The 17,663-nt window shown below is 43.4% G+C and overlaps 2 protein-coding genes across 2 annotated transcripts; both read left to right on the top strand.

Moving 5' to 3' along the window:
* The first annotated feature begins 62 nt into the window (after positions 1-62).
* mccc2 (methylcrotonyl-CoA carboxylase subunit 2) lies at positions 63-2,095 on the top strand. The gene has a single exon (XM_062525478.1). It carries the CDS (start codon positions 158-160, stop codon positions 1,856-1,858), a length of 1,701 nt encoding a protein of 566 aa, XP_062381462.1. The 5' UTR covers positions 63-157; the 3' UTR covers positions 1,859-2,095.
* Positions 2,096-6,030: 3,935 nt separating this feature from the next.
* Positions 6,031-12,970, top strand: p2ry10 (P2Y receptor family member 10). The gene is made up of 3 exons (XM_062525474.1): positions 6,031-6,315; positions 8,730-8,996; positions 9,908-12,970. Exons 2-3 carry the CDS (start codon positions 8,836-8,838, stop codon positions 10,887-10,889), a joined length of 1,143 nt encoding a protein of 380 aa, XP_062381458.1. The 5' UTR covers positions 6,031-6,315; positions 8,730-8,835; the 3' UTR covers positions 10,890-12,970.
* The last annotated feature ends 4,693 nt before the right edge of the window (positions 12,971-17,663 follow it).

Here is a 17,663-nt window from a genome sequence, read left to right as displayed (position 1 = left end):
ATGCGCCAGTAGTCCAACGTCGGCCAATCATAATCCATAGATAGTAACCAATAAGGAGACAGTTCACTTGTGGGTGTTCGTACTGTCCGACCTTCTTTTTACTGTTTCCCATACAAGAAAAACAAACAGGCTGTTGTAAACATACTCAAAGCTGAAGATGCTTCGGCTAATTTTAAGAAAGACTGTTGCGTTACCCGCGTTCAGATGCTCTCCAGCCGTAACGGTGAGACTTTACCATGCCGACAGTGTGGCAACTGTGGGTTCGCAGCCAGACGACCAGTCTGCAGTGTATCAAGAAAACTTCGAACGAATGCAAGAACTTGTGAAGGACTTACGGGACAAGACCGAAAAAATAAAATTAGGAGGTGGTGAGAAAGCCAGAAACCTGCACACATCCCGAGGTAAACTCCTACCGCGAGAACGAATTGACAGACTTTTGGACCCAGGCTCGCCTTTTCTAGAGTTTTCCCAGTTTGCGGCCTACAATTTGTATGGTAAAGAAGAGGTGCCAGCTGGAGGCATCATCAGCGGGATTGGACGAGTGTCCGGGGTTGAATGTGTCATCGTAGCAAATGATGCTACAGTCAAAGGTGGGACATATTATCCAGTAACTGTGAAAAAGCATCTTCGTGCTCAAGAGATCGCACAGCAAAACCACCTGCCATGCATCTACCTGGTTGATTCAGGTGGCGCCAATTTGCCCAGACAGGCTGATGTGTTCCCTGACAGAGACCACTTTGGAAGAATTTTTTTCAACCAGGCCAGACTCTCATCTGAGGGCATAGCACAGATCGCAGTAGTGATGGGCTCGTGCACAGCCGGAGGTGCCTATGTTCCTGCTATGGCTGACGAGAGCATCATTGTTCGAAAGCAAGGGACCATTTTCCTTGGTGGGCCTCCACTGGTGAAGGCTGCTACAGGTGAGGAGGTTTCCGCAGAGGACCTTGGAGGTGCTGATCTCCATTGCAGAAAGTCAGGTGTAACAGACCACTACGCACTGGACGATGACCATGCACTACATTTGGCAAGAAAAGCAGTGCGGAATCTGAATTACAAAAAGCACATTGACGTGACTGTGGAACCTAGTGAGCCCCCCCTGTTTCCTGCTGAGGAGCTGTATGGCATTGTGGGTGAAAATCTGAAGAGAAACTTTGATGTGAGGGAAGTGATTGCAAGAATTGTCGATGGGAGCAAGTTTGACGAGTTTAAGGCCTTCTACGGAGACACACTAGTCACAGGTTTTTCCAGAATTTTTGGCTACCCTGTTGGAATTATTGGGAACAATGGAGTTCTTTTTTCAGAATCCGCAAAAAAGGGAGCACACTTCATTGAGCTGTGTTGTCAAAGAAACATTCCTCTGATATTTCTTCAGAACATAACCGGCTTCATGGTGGGGCGGGAGTATGAAGCAGGTGGCATCGCAAAAGATGGCGCCAAGATGGTGACTGCCGTAGCCTGTGCCAATGTGCCTAAGTTCACTGTAATCATTGGAGGATCCTACGGAGCCGGAAACTATGGAATGTGTGGGCGAGCGTACAGTCCCAGGTTCCTGTACATGTGGCCTAATTCCCGCATCTCTGTGATGGGAGGGGAGCAGGCCGCCACTGTCCTGGCCACCATCACTAAGGACCAGAGGACACGCGAGGGGAAAGAGTTTACAGCTGAGCAGGAGGCTGCGATGAAAGAACCCATCGTTAAACGGTTTGAGGCAGAAGGAAATCCATTCTTCTCTAGCGCAAGGCTTTGGGATGATGGGATCATCGACCCTGCAGACACACGGCTTGTGTTGGGGCTGAGTCTCAGTGCTGCACTCAACGCCCCAATTCAGAGGACGAAATTCGGCGTTTTTAGAATGTGAGCATAGTGTGTTGACCATAGAGGCATTTTGCAAAGTTATAGCTAATCATTAGGAACTTGACAGGTGGTGTTGTTGTTGTTTTTGTTTTTGTTCTTCTTTTCATATGTATAAAAATCTCTTTGGGGAAAATCAGAAAGATTTGACAGATGTGTAGCACTTTATTTGCTTACTTTTTTTGTGGAGGATTGGAGAAGTATGAAATTGGAAAAAAGATAAATAAAGTCCAAGGCTTTATAACCTCTTGTGGAGCTTCATGTGTCTGATTAGGAATCAAAGAAAATTGTATTTGACTCATGGGGAAATAGTGTATAGAGAACACTTCATCAGGTCCCTTTTCACAGGTGTATCAAGTCAAGCACTTAGACTGCAGACTGCATGGTGTTTGATTAATACACCTGTGGAAAAGAGCCTGATGAAACCCATCAATGCATAATATATAAATGGACCTTGTGTCCAGTAGAGCCAGGTGTATTTGAACCTGCTGCTGCTGTAGTTAATAATTAGTGTCTACACAAACCTGGTTGGTTGTTGCACTTACTGTAGTTAATCAGCATCAGCATGTTACCATGTAGAACAATTTATGCATGTGTTGAAAGGATAAAAGAGCCTTCCTTGAGGCCATGTAAACCTATAGTTGCAGAAGGACATAGACAAAAAAAAGTATATAATGTTATATGTGTACAGTATATGTTATATAAAAGGTATGACAGATTTGGCTCTTAGCATGGGAGAGAAGGCATGATCTTGCAAAAGTGTAGAAGCGGGTGCGCACATCTGAATATTTAAAAAAGTAGGTGCTGGACTCAAAAAGCAACAGTAAAAAGGACAGAGAAGTCTGCACACTAAAGCTCCAATATTCTTTTTTTCTTTTTATTCACCACATGTGACGTTTCGGGACACACTGCCCTTCCTCAGACATAAGACAGGTATCTAAGATCAAAGACCCTTTGATCTTGCGAAAGGACATAGACAAACATATATTTAGGATGGGAGAGAAGGCGTGATCTTCCATCCTGTATCCTCTTCATTTCCGTGCACCTTCAGCTCTCTGTCACTCGGGTCACTTCTCACAATGGACAAAAGGGGGCGCTGGAAACACGAATACTGCAAATTACAGTGCTTTCAAAAGCATGGGAGAAATCAGATGAGCATGCATGATGAATGGTCATTTTGGGATCAGTGCATCTTGGCAACACGGCAATATTTGGAGAGCATGAGTAACTGTTGATCTATTGACCATGAAAGCATGTGATGAGGCCATTTTGGATGTTGTGTCTGGAAGGGTATCTGGGTATCACCAGCCTACCCATCTGACCAATGAAATGAGATTTGGCAGAAGTCAGCTGGAAAGCTGGCTTTAATTTTTTGGGTAACAGCTGTATATAAACAAGCCACATATTTTGCACTGTATCCACCAGAGATAAATGTCAGCTCTAGCATGGCCAACGTTTTCTCAAATCAGACTTGAGGATTAGTGGTTTATAGACTAGCCTCCGATAGCATCACTAGATTTGTATGCCCAGCCCACACACAAACACAGCTGTTCCCAGTAACTCCTCCAGATTAGAGTTTTGTGTGAAATGCACCCTTAAAGGGGCCCTATTATGCTATTATTTACTGTTTATTATGTAATTTGTTAGGTCTAATGGGATTGATTTAAAACGTTGAAGTGTCGTCGGCCCATTTATTTTTTCTCATACTGTACGTCTTTTTACGTGAACATAATGTTTCCGCAGATGACATAACCTCATAACATGATGAGCGACACTTCTGCTATTGTCTGAGCATTGTCTGCTATTGTCTGAGCCCCAGAAAAAGAGAAATCAGCCCAGCCCCAGTATCTGTTCCTGTCCCCCCACAAGGTGCCTCTCATGAAGCGTTTATACGTCCTCCCTCGCTCCTCGGGCCTCGATCCTCACTGATCTACATAAAGAATGATGGGGCGGCAGCAATGGGATAGTCTATCCCCGTAGATCAGTGAGGATCGAGGCCCGAGGAGCGAGGGAGGACGTATAAGCGCTGCATGAGAGGCACCCACAGTGACGCCCTTGCCTATTTTCACAGTTGAACACAAAACAGGATAACCCCATTGTGAGCAGTTTATTTAATGCTCAATGTCATAAAGATCTAGAGCTATGTGGTGAATGTCTAAACTCACTTCATCTCCACTATGATCATGGATGTTCTAATGAAGAATCAGCATAGTTATCCATACCACTTCAAATTGGTCTATCCTGTTACTGTATTAGATCTAATGGGTAATGGGTAATTCATGTTCTTTCAAAGGGTTTCCAAAGTATAGTCCTATTAGTATTTCAAATGTAGTGGAGTAAAAATCACCAAGTTTTCCAAAAATATCAACGCTCAAGAAGGCTAAAGTACAGATATGTGACAAACTGTACTTAAGTACTGGTCTGGCTATCACCATACTAAGCTCAATCTTTTAAAATTGAACCTATAGTCTGGGGAGTATGCACTTTATTTCTGCACAAGAGGTGTGATAAATGGGCATATTCAAATGACTGCACGCTTTTGGATAGTCCTTAGGCTTCAACCAACCAATCAGACCAACAATCCGGGTGCGCCTTTTGGACAAGCTCACTTGTGATTGGACCCAGCAGAAGTGGACAGGAGGCAGGAGAGATAGGCGTGCAGGTTTCCAGCCTGAGCTGCAGGGCGAAATCCAAATTGCCGGCAGATCAGGCAGGGTTTACTCAGCTTACTTACATGTACAGTATTCAAGTTCTACTAGTTACTGTCCACCCCTTTTGGCTTGTCTTGAATAGCTTTTGACTCATCAAAATGTTGAACTAGTGCTTGAGAATGTGAGATGAAAAAGAGGAAACTCACTCAAAACAAACTGGATATACTGGTCCCTAAAGGGCTAAGTGAAGACTTTGACTTGAGGACCTTTCTGTAAGGATGATTTTATCACCTATTTTCTATTGACTTCAGACTTGTCTTCTGGCGAGTAAGGTATTTGTATGTTGACTGTACTGTATCTGTTCTTTGTCTGAGAAAGAGCTTGGACTCTGACATGTGATGCACTATGGGTAAAAGATGACATCTTCCCTTGTCTGGTGTGTGGACTCTACTCCTTCTGTACTGGATCAAGGGTCAAACAATCAAGCAATCAGATTGTATTTATATGGCACCTTTCAAGTTCAAGTTCAAGTTTTTTATTGTCATACCTTGCATAATGAAATTCTTGTGCCACAGTTGCAATAAGGAGGTTATAGGTAATAACAGTAGGTAGTGAGGGGGGCGGGGGGGGGGGGTGGCTTAGTCGCTTTGGAGTTAACCATTAATTTAGTTTATTATGACCATTAATTCAGTTTATTATGACAATTACATAATTTTACCACTGAAATTAGCCATTTTGAAACAATTGCAAATCATTCTGCCAATAAATGCAGCGACACTATTTGATCATTTGATCATTATGGAAAATAAGCGAATAGCAACATCAACATCATACTGTATATAACTTGCATGACCTTGCATGAATTTGGTGTGCCAATATATGCTGTGTTGTAGCAGCTCAGATCTGTGGATTAAACTTGTAATTTGGTAGTCTGGCTGTCACCATACTAAGTTCAATCTTTTAAGAGTTTCTATGCACAGCTCTGTATTCATTATTGCTAAAGTTAGAAAACGTTTCAACAATTTCTCTGATTATTGTGCCGAAACGAAAAGTTACCTCATTATTTTGCTCCCAGAACATTAGTGCTTGAGCTGGCATGAGCCAGGGTCATCAATTGATTAGACTGTCCATTGTCTAACACCAAAGCATTATAATATCAAGGGTTACCTGAGGATAGACGAGCAGACATTTTCTTGTTTACTGGAGGATATTGTCGCTTCTGGCATACCCAAGTTCCTTTTTTTCTATCAGCAGTGCATTATTCTTGCCAGACTCACGTGTTCGTGGTTAGTGTGCCTGGCAAGGATGATATTTTGGCCCTTCTCTGAAACGGGTGTAGGGGGAACAGGTTTACCTATAAAAAAAAAATAGGACATTACAGTCCGATAATAATGGCTCTGACAGGTGCATGTTGTGATTGTTGTTATGGCAGTAGGCAAGGGGATGCACACACTTTGTTGGGCTCTGCTTGTCTCGCTCTGTCAACCACAGAGAAAAAGGCGACATATGTGTGTGTGTGCACAGTCATTCTGAAGACACCGTGGTGATGCTCTTGCAGTTACACTGCAATACGGACGTCACTAACTGTTGAACAATCTCATGCCGTGTTATCGCGCTCATAACTGTTGGAAGGCGGGCTACTGCCACTTCCTCTTCTGTGCCTATCTGTATGAGAAAGAGAAAGAAAGAAAGAAAGAAAGAGAGAGACAGAGAAAGCATGTGTCTGTACGGCCACAAGTAGACATCCTCACGTTATCCACCACTGATAGTGGGCTGCAGAGACTGCGACCACCCTATGGGTACCCTATACACGGTAGGCTTCTCTCACACAACACACATTTTCAGACATGGGTGCAGACAGACTGTGTGTGTTTTTGTCTGTTTGGGTTTGGTTGTCTCCGCTAAGGAGAGTGGACTTGATGATCTGATTTGTGGCATGGATGTGGTTTGTTACAACTGTAGAAAGTTGAAGAGTGAAGGTCCTATAGATTCAAATCAAATGCAATGTTTAATAAAAATTAAAAAAAGTATAATTTGATAAATGAGCAGGAAAAAGCAGCAACATGGATGCTTGCATGTTTCTGATTACGAAAGGGCACAGGTAAGCATTTAGTTTATTACCCAAACTTATCTGTTTTATGCTCTAGACTGATACAGCGACTCTATTTCAGCTAAGTAACTGCAACACAATGTTTGTCAAACTAGACTACCAGCATGCTTTGATGAATAGCAAATGCATGTTTGAACATCATGTACTATTTGATATGATTGTTTTTGAAAGTTAAGATATTTGTGAAGTAATAACAGCTATAATAATATGTTTTGTGTTAGAAAATAATCAGGGAAGAAGGTTTGTTGAGTCAGGATTGTCTTATGTGTTACTGTAGCAGTCTGGCTTGTTACTTTGGTGTGCTTTATATAATGGCAGTAAGAATGACCTAGAGCAAATAAAAAACAAACAGGGAACCAGGCAGACAAAGTGGAACATTTTGTGTGGAATGGATTTTTGTTGTGTGTACAGTACATGTGCACGTGTGCACGTGCAAGAAAGGATATGGGGGCGCGTTTGTGTGTCTGCTCGCTTCTATGTTTTTTGTGTGGTTAAGATGTCTCACTTGGAGGGTGGAGGATGTCTTGGTGGTCTGCAACTATTTTTGGTAAAATAGAATTGATCTATCTCTATCTGACAGTGAAGTATTTAGCAAAATAACAACAACAACAACAACAACAAAACAATAAGCTAGAAAAACAAAGAAAAAGTGCCACTGTTAAAGATTGCCGTATAGTTCTGCAAGATTTTGCATTCAAATGCCATCACCCTCCCACATACACACACACACACACAAACAGAGAGAGAGACACACTCACACACACAGACACACAGACACACACTCACACACACACACACACACACACACACAAATACACAATCATTACAGGAAGGGTGTTGGCATTTCTGAAAGTTGTCTTGGTCGTTCTCTCGGCTGCTTGCTTGAATAGCAGGAACCCCTTGAGCCCTGTTGCCCTGGCGATAAGAGTGGGTCAGCAGCGTTCCCCGTGATCTCTTCCTCTTGTCAGTAGATTCGGCCGCAGATGACCATGGCACTCGGCTGAGATTTAACCAGCCGTAGACTCCACAACCTTCCACTGACCCTCCTCTTCAACTGGGCAGGACTAGCCTCAGTGCACTATAGGGCGCCAAAGGAGACCAAGACTGTGTTGTGTTGTGTTGTTCATGACAGTGCAAATGCAACCGTTGTTTAGGGAAAAAATATACAATATCCCTGGCTAGAAACAGGTTTTTTTTTCTGCAGGTATCAGTCGTCAGCAAGCATACAGCTTGTAATGAGGGCACACACACACACACACACACACACACACACACACACACACACACACGTGCGTTATCAGGTCACATTAACCGAAGGCCCAATGAAAGACATATTCACCAAAGGCCCAATACTCCCCACGTGAGGAGAATTTGTCTTTTTACAGAAAAAGCTGACAAGTAAAAGTGAAAGTGCTGTAACTGGATAAGTGGCAGTCTGCTATAAGGAACCATGCACTGCATTCAAAACCTCATTTTCTAAAAATGACCACATGTACTAATGTCAGGTCAAACCAAGGCGCCAAAACACACCTGACCTGACTAGTATGTCTCAGCACACTGGTTGAGAAGCACTGCTACAAGGAGCCATACATTACCTGCTTTTAAATCCTTATTAACCTTACCTTACACCTTACCTTTCTGAAAACGACAGTTTACACAACACCAGCCAGACAAACAAGTCCTTTCTTTGTGGTGGACCCCTAAGCCCTGACATTTAATATGAACGCCCCCTAAACATTCATGTCTGCACCACATCAAGGACCGTATTTGAACCTCAGAGCAAGAATGACATTTCAATTACATCTTACACCCTTTCAAAAACTATTCCCTGATAATATGAGTGAAAGTAAGGTTCTAAATATTTTTATGTTTTATTCTCATTAGCTTTGCTTATATTGACACTGTTTATTGTTTATGTTGCTATTCTCTTTAGTTGACTCTGTAGTGTGATCAACTGCTAAATTGAATTATTGTGTTGTTGTGTTTGTATGTCGCTTTGGACAAAAACGTCTGCTAAGCATCATACAGTAACTGTAACTGTGACTGTAAATAAAGATCATCTCTTTCTCTTCTTGTACTGTACAGTGAGTGAAACTAATCCCATATTGTTATGTCAGTTTCAGATAATGAAATATCCCAGCCCAAAGTGTGACTGAAAGCCTCCTGTGGTTAATAGCTCCGTTGACACCTGTTAGAGTGATAAATGCTCGCCTGGGCGTCGCGATGGCGTCTACAGGCTCCGACGGGGCGAACTCCTCCTGCGTGCTGGACGATGACTGGAGCAAGTACATGGACCAGCTCTACACCTGGCTCTATCTCATCATCCTGGTGCCCGGGTTGCTAGGCAACAGCCTGGCACTCTGGGTCCTGTGCCGCTTCATAAGGTCAGACCACCAATGGGCCACTCTGGGGGGGTTGGGTTTGGTTGTGGGCTTTTTTGCTGTCTGGGCATGACTGAGGCATGTGGTTTTGAATAAAATGAGTTTCAAACAGTTTCAAAGTCAGTCGAAGTCAATCAATACGGAAGGAAGGAAGTATGTACAAAAAAAGATTACATAACCATTTAGGGGTGCCATATATGAAGCATGCAATAGAACCTGTCTTGGTTCTATATAGCACCTTTTTTCTTAGTGTAACTAATTACTGTGCTGTAGGTTCTAAGTACTGTTTGTTCATTTATGTATATTGACCAAGCTGTTTACATTAAAGTATTGGCTTCATACACTGACCTAATGACATTGCTGACTGGCACCCAGAACACCTGTATTTCAATATAACTTTATCTGTGCAAGGACATAACTCAAACCCAAAATGAAATGGAAAATAATATACTGTGTATGTAATGTGATATAGTCATAAGTTATACTGTATTCAAAGAACATTTTAGATCGAATTTGTTCCAGTGGCGTTTTCAAAGTGTAATTTCTGAAGTCATAAAAGAGAAAAAATAGAAAAAAGGTTTTCTCAGACCAAGGCAAACCTTGGTTAAATTGTCTTTATTAAATTAAGGACATGGCCTATATGGACTGATTTAAAAAGCCCACGTGTAGTGGCATGTGGCCTTCTTCAAGGCATGAATACTGACCTTGCACCAAAGAGCACCCGAAGAAAATTGAAATTGAAAACACTGTTGAATAATGAGCACGCCACAAATCAACATACTGTCCCCATTTCCTGTTCCAACAGGAAGAAGACCAAGGCGGTCATAAGCTATACTGTATTCAAATAACAGTTTAGATCGAATTTGTTCCAGTGGCGTTTTCAAAGTGTCCCCACCCACTTCCTGTTCCAACAGGAAGAAGACCAAGGCGGTGATCTTCATGATCAACCTGGCGGTGGCGGACCTGCTGCACGTGCTGTCCCTGCCGCTGCGCATCTACTACTACTTCAGCCACAGCTGGCCGTTCGGCCACGCCATGTGCATGCTGTGCTTCTACCTCAAGTACCTCAACATGTACGCCGGCATCGCCTTCCTGGTGTGCATCAGCATCCAGCGCTGCGCCTTCCTGCGCCACCCCTTCTGCGCCAAGAGCTGGAAGCGCCGCTACGACGTGCGCATCAGCGCCGCCGTCTGGCTGGTGGTGGGACTGTGCTGCATGCCGTTCATCCTCATGCGGAGTAGCGGCGGCGGCGACAGTCCCGACCGAGACGGCCAATCCACCGCCGGCGCCGTTGGCGTCGCCGGCTCGTCCGCCAATGGCGTCGCCGGCGGCGGTAACCGACAAAACCACTCGGGCAACGCTGACCGACACAGCCAGTCGGGCAACACCTCCTGCTTCAAGGACCTGCCCATGCGGCAGGTGAACCTGCAGGTGGCCGTGCCCATGATGGCGTTCGCCGAGCTGCTGGGCTTCGTGCTGCCCCTCGCCATCGTGCTGACGTGCGCGTGCCTGATCCGCCGCTCGCTGCGCCGCGCCGAGGCCCGCAACGCCGGCGTCGACGGCGGCGACGGCTGCGACAACAACCGGCGGGCGCTGCGCATGGTGCGCGTGTGCACCGCCGTCTTCCTGGTGTGCTTCGGCCCGTACCACGTCAACTTCCTGCTGTACATGATGGCGTCGCAGCACCTGATCCCGCACTGCGGCCTGCAGCTGGCCATCCAGCGCTTCCACCCGGTCACGCTGTGCATCGCCAGCCTCAGCTGCTGCCTCAACCCGCTGGTCTACTACTTCCTGACCACCGAGTTCCGCGCGCAGCTGGCACGCCACGGCAGCTCCGTACTGCGCGGGAGGCTCATGAGCCTCGAGAGCAGCTCCTCCGCCGCCACGCACGGCTAGCCTCCAGTGTGTGTGTGTGTGTGTGTGTGTGTTGTGTGTGTGTGTGTGTGTGTGTTGTGTGTGTGTGTGTGTGTGTGTGTGTGTGTGTGTGTGTGTGTGTGTGTTGTGTGTGTGTGTGTGTGTGTGTGTGTGTGTGTGTGTGTGTGTGTGTGTGTGTGAGTGGGGGCTGACTTCAGTTTCCACAAGACAAGCAAACGGAACTCTCTTTGTGTGTGTGTGTGTGTGTGTGTGTGTGTGTGTGTGTGTGTGTGTGTGTGTGGGCTGACTGATATGACTGAAAAGCACCTTTTCTGGAAACAAATGACTTTGTCCGTCCACACCCCATCGCAGGGGAATTAATTTTGTAGACATCTGCAGAAATAGTGCCAGAATAATAACTCTTACATGAAAAAGGAACACACACACACACACACACACACACACACACACACACACACACACACACACACACACACACACACACACACACACACACAAACAGTGAGTGACAATGTTAAAATAGAGACACATTTGGGAAACCCAGAAGAACAAAAAAAGGAAGCAAATTGGCGTGGTGTTATTTAATGCAATCATTACAAAGCATAGGCTCTGACAGGGGGTCAAACTGTGAATGCAAAAAGTGGATCAGAAGCCTGCTTCCCACAAGAGGAGTGTTGAACTCTGCTTCCTAATTGAGGAAGGACAGATGCAAGGAACACAGCCAGTATCTGTAAACATGAACCCTGGGAGAACGCTCCCTCGACGTGTTGTTGCACTAAACAAACTTGCTTTAAGATAAATAAGCAAAGTCTACAAAAACTCCACTCCTTTTAAAGGCTGGGATTTAAATATATATATATATATATATATATAAATGGCGAGACAGGAAGACGAAACGTTTTAAAAAACTTTCTTGTGGTTTTCCATTTACTGACGCCGAAAAATATGTTTACCATCCAGATTCAGCTTTTCAGCACTGCTGCTATAGGCTAGAACTATCTGAAAGCAAGTCAGTGGGAAGTCCGTCAGGTACTTTTATTCATCTCTTCTGTAGTTTCACTGCCAAAACGGGCAAAGGCATACAGTATTTCCATGCAAAGCAGTTTTGTTACTTTTGTTACTACAATTTTTGTTAGTCATGTGGTCTTCTTTTAAAATCTTTGTTGATTTATTTTTGAAAGGATGAAACAAATGTAAGTCTCCATAAGCTGTAGCGCTTAAAAACTTTACAGATCCTGGCTATGTTTTCATGAAGGCTCTTATAACAAACTATGAAATGAATGTAGCGTAAATTCACCTCAATACTTTAGTGCACACTTGAACCATCATCACATCATATGTAGGCCTACAGTCGTGACTGACAACAGGGATCATGTGTGAGTATAAATTATTTTGAGTTACTTCTTCTGGGCTCAAGATAAATGGGCATTTTTGAAAAGTGCTTCTCTTTCCATTTTGTTTAGGGCAGATACACGCATGCAGACCATTCGTTTTCACACGCCACTGAACACACAGTCTGATTCTTATCCGTTTATGGTTTAGTTTCTCTTTTCCATCTCCCTCTGAAGAGTCTACTGCTACTGGGACTCTCTCAAGCAATTGTCAAAAAACTTCTTATGCCAATGTTTTTTAGGAAGGTGACGATATGCTTTATTGGCATGACCATTTTAAAGGAAATTATCTCCCTTAAGCATAGAGCATATCACATATATCAACAGATGCAAGATCTCTCTCTCTCTCTCTCTCTCTCTCTCTGTGTCTCTCTCTCAATCTAGCTGTAGATTGGTTGGGTGTAGTGCATTCAGTTTTCATCATCATATCCTGTTTTATATTATTTTATTTTTTTTTTTAAAGTTCACATTGTCTGTTATTACTGCTATGTCGTCACTCCTTTTTGTTGTTGTTGTAAAATACAAGCTGTTCAAATAAGCTGCAAAAAAGCCGGTCAGAGCATTAAATATGATGGGCTAAGTACTCCACCCCGGATGGAGCACTCCGATTCCACGTCCTAATCATTTGTGTACATCAACTTGTGTGTTTGCATTGAGTGGTGTTGATGGTAACAGAGGTATGGAGTAAATAAAGACAAATATGAAAGCGTATTGCAAATTCTTCTCTTTCATGAATTTTCACGATGAAAGTCATTGAGTGCGTGTACACACCATCCGTCTCAAAGTTTCCTAAACTAGAGATTCACACACAAGATTTGAATCCAAAAGTGTGAAGTAGAGATGAAAAAAAAAAAAAAGAATTAGCAGTGTACAATACAGTGATGGGTGGAGGTGGTAGCTGGAGAGGAAATGGTCCTTAGAGGCCCCCAAGGTATAGCCGTCAGCAGTGGTTCAATATTGTTTTTGTGGCGTGAAAGTGTTTCAGGAGGGAATATTGGCAGATGGCACTTGGTGACAGCAGAGACCTATGAGTCAGGGAAGGTGCTAGCAGTGTGGTTGAGGTGTTGCACACACACCTACAAACAAACACCTGAATCCTCCATGCCTTTCACACTCTCTTTCTCTCTGCCTGCCTTTCTCTGTCTCTCTCTCTTTCTCTCTCTCTCCGCACTCTTTCTCTCTCTCACACACACACATTTAAAAAAAAAAAAACATGCCATGGTATGACACATAATACACTGTATTGCATAATACAGTGCATTGCCAAAGTATTCATAGGATCAGTGAAGCACACATCAAAACGAAAATAAAAAAGAGTGCCAAATATGTCTGTGTCATGGTGGTCTCTCTCTCTCTCTCTCTCTCTCCCTCTCTCTCTCCCTAAATGATGCTCCCTCTCTCTCTCTCTCTCTCTCTCTCTCTCTCTCTCTCTCTCTCTCTCTCTCTCTCTCTCCCCCCCTAAATGTGTCTGTGTCATGATGCTCCCTCTCTCTCCTAGTGTGTTTTGTGTCACACATGTTATGGTTGACGGTTAAACTGTCACTTCTCTTGTTTGGTCTGGGCTGGCCTACCTTGTGTCTGTAACCCACTTCTTTGACTAATCTTGACATTTGACAACTGCAAAAAAAAACTGAGGTCACTCGATGCTGAAGACAAATAATCTTTTCAATCTTTTTACACATTTCACACGAGTGTTCACTCTGGCAACCAGACCAACAACAAGTCAGCTGCGAAGCTTGAGGTTTGGTACTCCAGAGAGCTAGCACGCACAAAAAAAAAAAAAAACCGTTTATAATTTGTTTGTAAAACATTGTGTTGAAAAGGCTCTTACAACAATTTATCATGTTCACATTATTGAGGGTAAAGGTGACATCTGCATTTAGATGAGGATTCTACTTATTTAGATCTGACACGGCACAGTGCTTTGCACGCTGCTTGGCTTGCCACATGCATGCATGCACGCATACACACACACACACACACACACACACACACACACACACACACACACACACACAGACTATACTAACTGTTTTTATGTGCAACTTTTTGACTGCAGAGGAAGTGCCCGGAACACACGCATAGAGTAAATGCAGTAATACCGTTCCTCAGATTAACAGATGGCGTGAGAGAGAGAGAGAGAGAGTGTGTGTGTTGTATGTGTGTGTGTGTGTGTGTGTGTGTGTGTGTGTGTGTGTGTGTGTGTGTGTGTCTGTGTGTGTGTGTGTATCTGTGTGTGTGTGTGTGTGTGTGTGTGTGTGTGTGTGTGTGTGAGAGAGAGAGAGAGAGAGGGGGGGGGGTGATGAAAGTTTATGCTTACATAAGCTGAACTCCTAACTTTCTTTGAATAGATGAAGAATAACATCACACTCTCATTATGAGGTGATTACACACACACACACACACACACACACACACACACACACACAGATACACACACACACACACACACACACACACACACACACACACACACACACATTATGAGGTGTGCCATGTGGACGTCCCCAGTCTGGCCCCATGGGGATGAGGAGCAGCCAGCACATTCTGAGCATTCTAATGTCATGACACGTATTCTTTCCCGCCGGCAGACAGCACATTAAAAACCTAATTTCGGTTCAACAAAGCATAACGTTGACCACCAGGCATGCAATAGTGAATGCTTCATGGTTGCAATAGGCTCTTAATGGATGGCGCAAGCCTCCCACAAGCTTGTGTTACACATTAGAGCTTTCTGGACATGGTGAGACATTGCATTACCAGGACATTTGGATGAAAGCCTCTTGCAAATGGGTAAATGTAATGTAAATATTAGAGGTGGGCATAGATTAATTTTGTTAATCTAGATTAATCTCACGGTAATCTTGAAATTAATCTAGATTAATCTAGATTAATTTTAGGTGCACCAGCGCAAAATTTAGGTGCACCCACATTTTTCATTGCATCGCCTTTAACACTAAAAGGTCCCCTTTTTATTGCTGTCCTTTCATAATGATTTTTTAACAACAAAAAGTCTAGAAAAAGCTTGAAACACAATAAAAGATTTTTTTCTTTACAAAATTATTTATATAAGCCTATTCTACATACTGAAATGTCTGATATTCATGACGGCACACTTTATGCATATTGCAGCCTACTATATTACAACTCTGCCTCTTTAATGCAGCTGTCTGCTTGAAACCTCAAAATGTAAACAAAGCCTAGCATAGTTGGCTAGTTTATCATAGTTCACTAGTTGGACTGCTCAGTTTCCCCACGTGTGTTTACTGTAAGTTTCAATGTGGGCTAATACTTTTTCTCCTTTCGAGTTTTGGAGTTGGAAAACATTGGTATTGAGATTATCATCCAACTCATGCAAGAGTGACTTGAATGTAAGAGTTTTAATCAACTTTCTGCAGCAATGATGCTAACCGGAATTTATATTAATTTAGCTAACGTCTTCTATATGCATCATTGCTTTCACGATAGTGAATGTTTTATTTGGATTAAATGTGCATGTCGAGGGGCGGGTCGCGACTCGCGAGTGTCCATTGAGCGCGCACGGGAGAGTGAGGGAGAGGGAGAGAAAGCGGGCCAAGGAGAGGGGGGTTACTTCTATTAGGAATGAGCGATCAGGTGCCATTCGGGAGGGGTCTGAGCTTATCGTCCATGTTGGGAGGATGTATCATTGGTTACTGTTTGGTAAAGTTGCATGCATAGTCTACAATGACAACTTGTGAAAGAAAGCAGCCGAGCAGCGTCAGGTGCACCAGTGCGACCTAGACTTTTTTCAGGCGCACTCTTAAACATTGGCGTTCGCGCTAAGATATCAAGGTGAAAGTGATCATAGATTGCGTGGTATAGACCCAGCTCCCAGCCCAACTTTGAGAATAGATTAACGCCGATATTTTTTTTATCGCCCGATAAGAGTTGCACGATAACGCAGCACGTTAACGCCGATAACGGCCCACCACTAGTAAATATCAATATGACAATTACAATGTCTATAAACGTTTAGAAGTGGAAGTAGCCTACAGTAAACACTATCATGGCCAAATGGGCTGGGAACAAAAACACTTCCTGTAAATGTGTAAGCCATCTTCTGTCATTTCTAAATATATTTTAAAGGCAACCTTTAGTTGAACATTAAGATATAATGGACTCCCTTCCTTGCTGTGTCTCTTCCTCTGAGAATGCAATTAGCATACAGTTTTTCTCTCTCTCTCTCTCTCTCTCTCTCTCTCTCTCTCTAATGTTTGAACATGAGAACATGAGGAAGTGTTCATTTGGGTGGTGATTCCAAAGCTCTGTTGTGGACTACATGTTTCAGAAAGTTGATTCAGCAATACACATATACTGCATCATTCCCATTTACAACTATATTTACAGTTTTTTAGAAATGCAAAAACACTTAACTCCATTCTCTGAGCCAAATGCTCAGTTGCCTGAACATATTTGAATCAATCCCACTTTTGGCAAATGTTTTCTCATTCATAACATAATTTGCATAAATCTCATAGACTCTTTTAGCAAAATACTAAACATGCAATAAGACACATTTTGCACCATGGTGCACTTGTGATGCGCCATGGCAACCACAAGTGGCAGGTATATGCAAATAGAGCACAGGTGTCATACACGTTAAAAACAACTTCTCAAAACATGAACGCACCTATTTCATATGATGTGACACAACCAATATAAGCTACTGTAGTTCAGAGTGTGAACAGGTTTCTGGACAGTGCAGGTTCATATCACAGTTTTTCACATTTGCTAAAACACAAGAACTCCGAGTCCTCAAACTAAATTCTCTGTTGCCCAGAGATATTTCTCGAATCAATCCCCCTTTTGGCAAAACCGTAAACAGTTTCCAGAGCCTGCATGCATGCATGTGGATATACACACAGGTGTCTCCCTACATAGAGGTGCTAACAGTAAAAGCAGAAGGGGTGAAGTTAGCCCTGTACCTGTTTATTATGAACACAGGGCCAACATATCTGAAGGTAGTTTCTGAGGTTGTCAGAGATTTCATAAGTTTTCATGGGGACATGTGCACTCAAAGCCTTGGCTTTGATAATATATTGCTGTCAAATGTAATCTGCTACCATCATGAGGGAATGACATCTAACTATCTAACATCGAGATGTAATCCCTCAAAATTATCTTTTTAGTATCGACTGAAGATCCATTTTCTGTGCACCCCCCCCCCCCCCCCCCCCCCCCACACACACACACACACACACACACAGTCCAGATCAGACTGATGTGTCTCTATGGTGATAGTTAGGTTATGAACCACTTGTCAAGGTAACAGGAAAAAGTGCCCACTCCTCAAAATACAGAGAGAAACAGAGAGAGAGAGAGAGCGCAACACCACACACCCACACCACCATCTCTCATGCACACTAGTGTCTGTCTGTGAAGG

Source organism: Sardina pilchardus, chromosome 21, assembly GCF_963854185.1.
Source record: "Sardina pilchardus chromosome 21, fSarPil1.1, whole genome shotgun sequence".
Classification (NCBI taxonomy): Eukaryota; Metazoa; Chordata; class Actinopteri; order Clupeiformes; family Clupeidae; genus Sardina; species Sardina pilchardus.
This window is presented reverse-complemented; position numbering and strand designations above follow the sequence as displayed.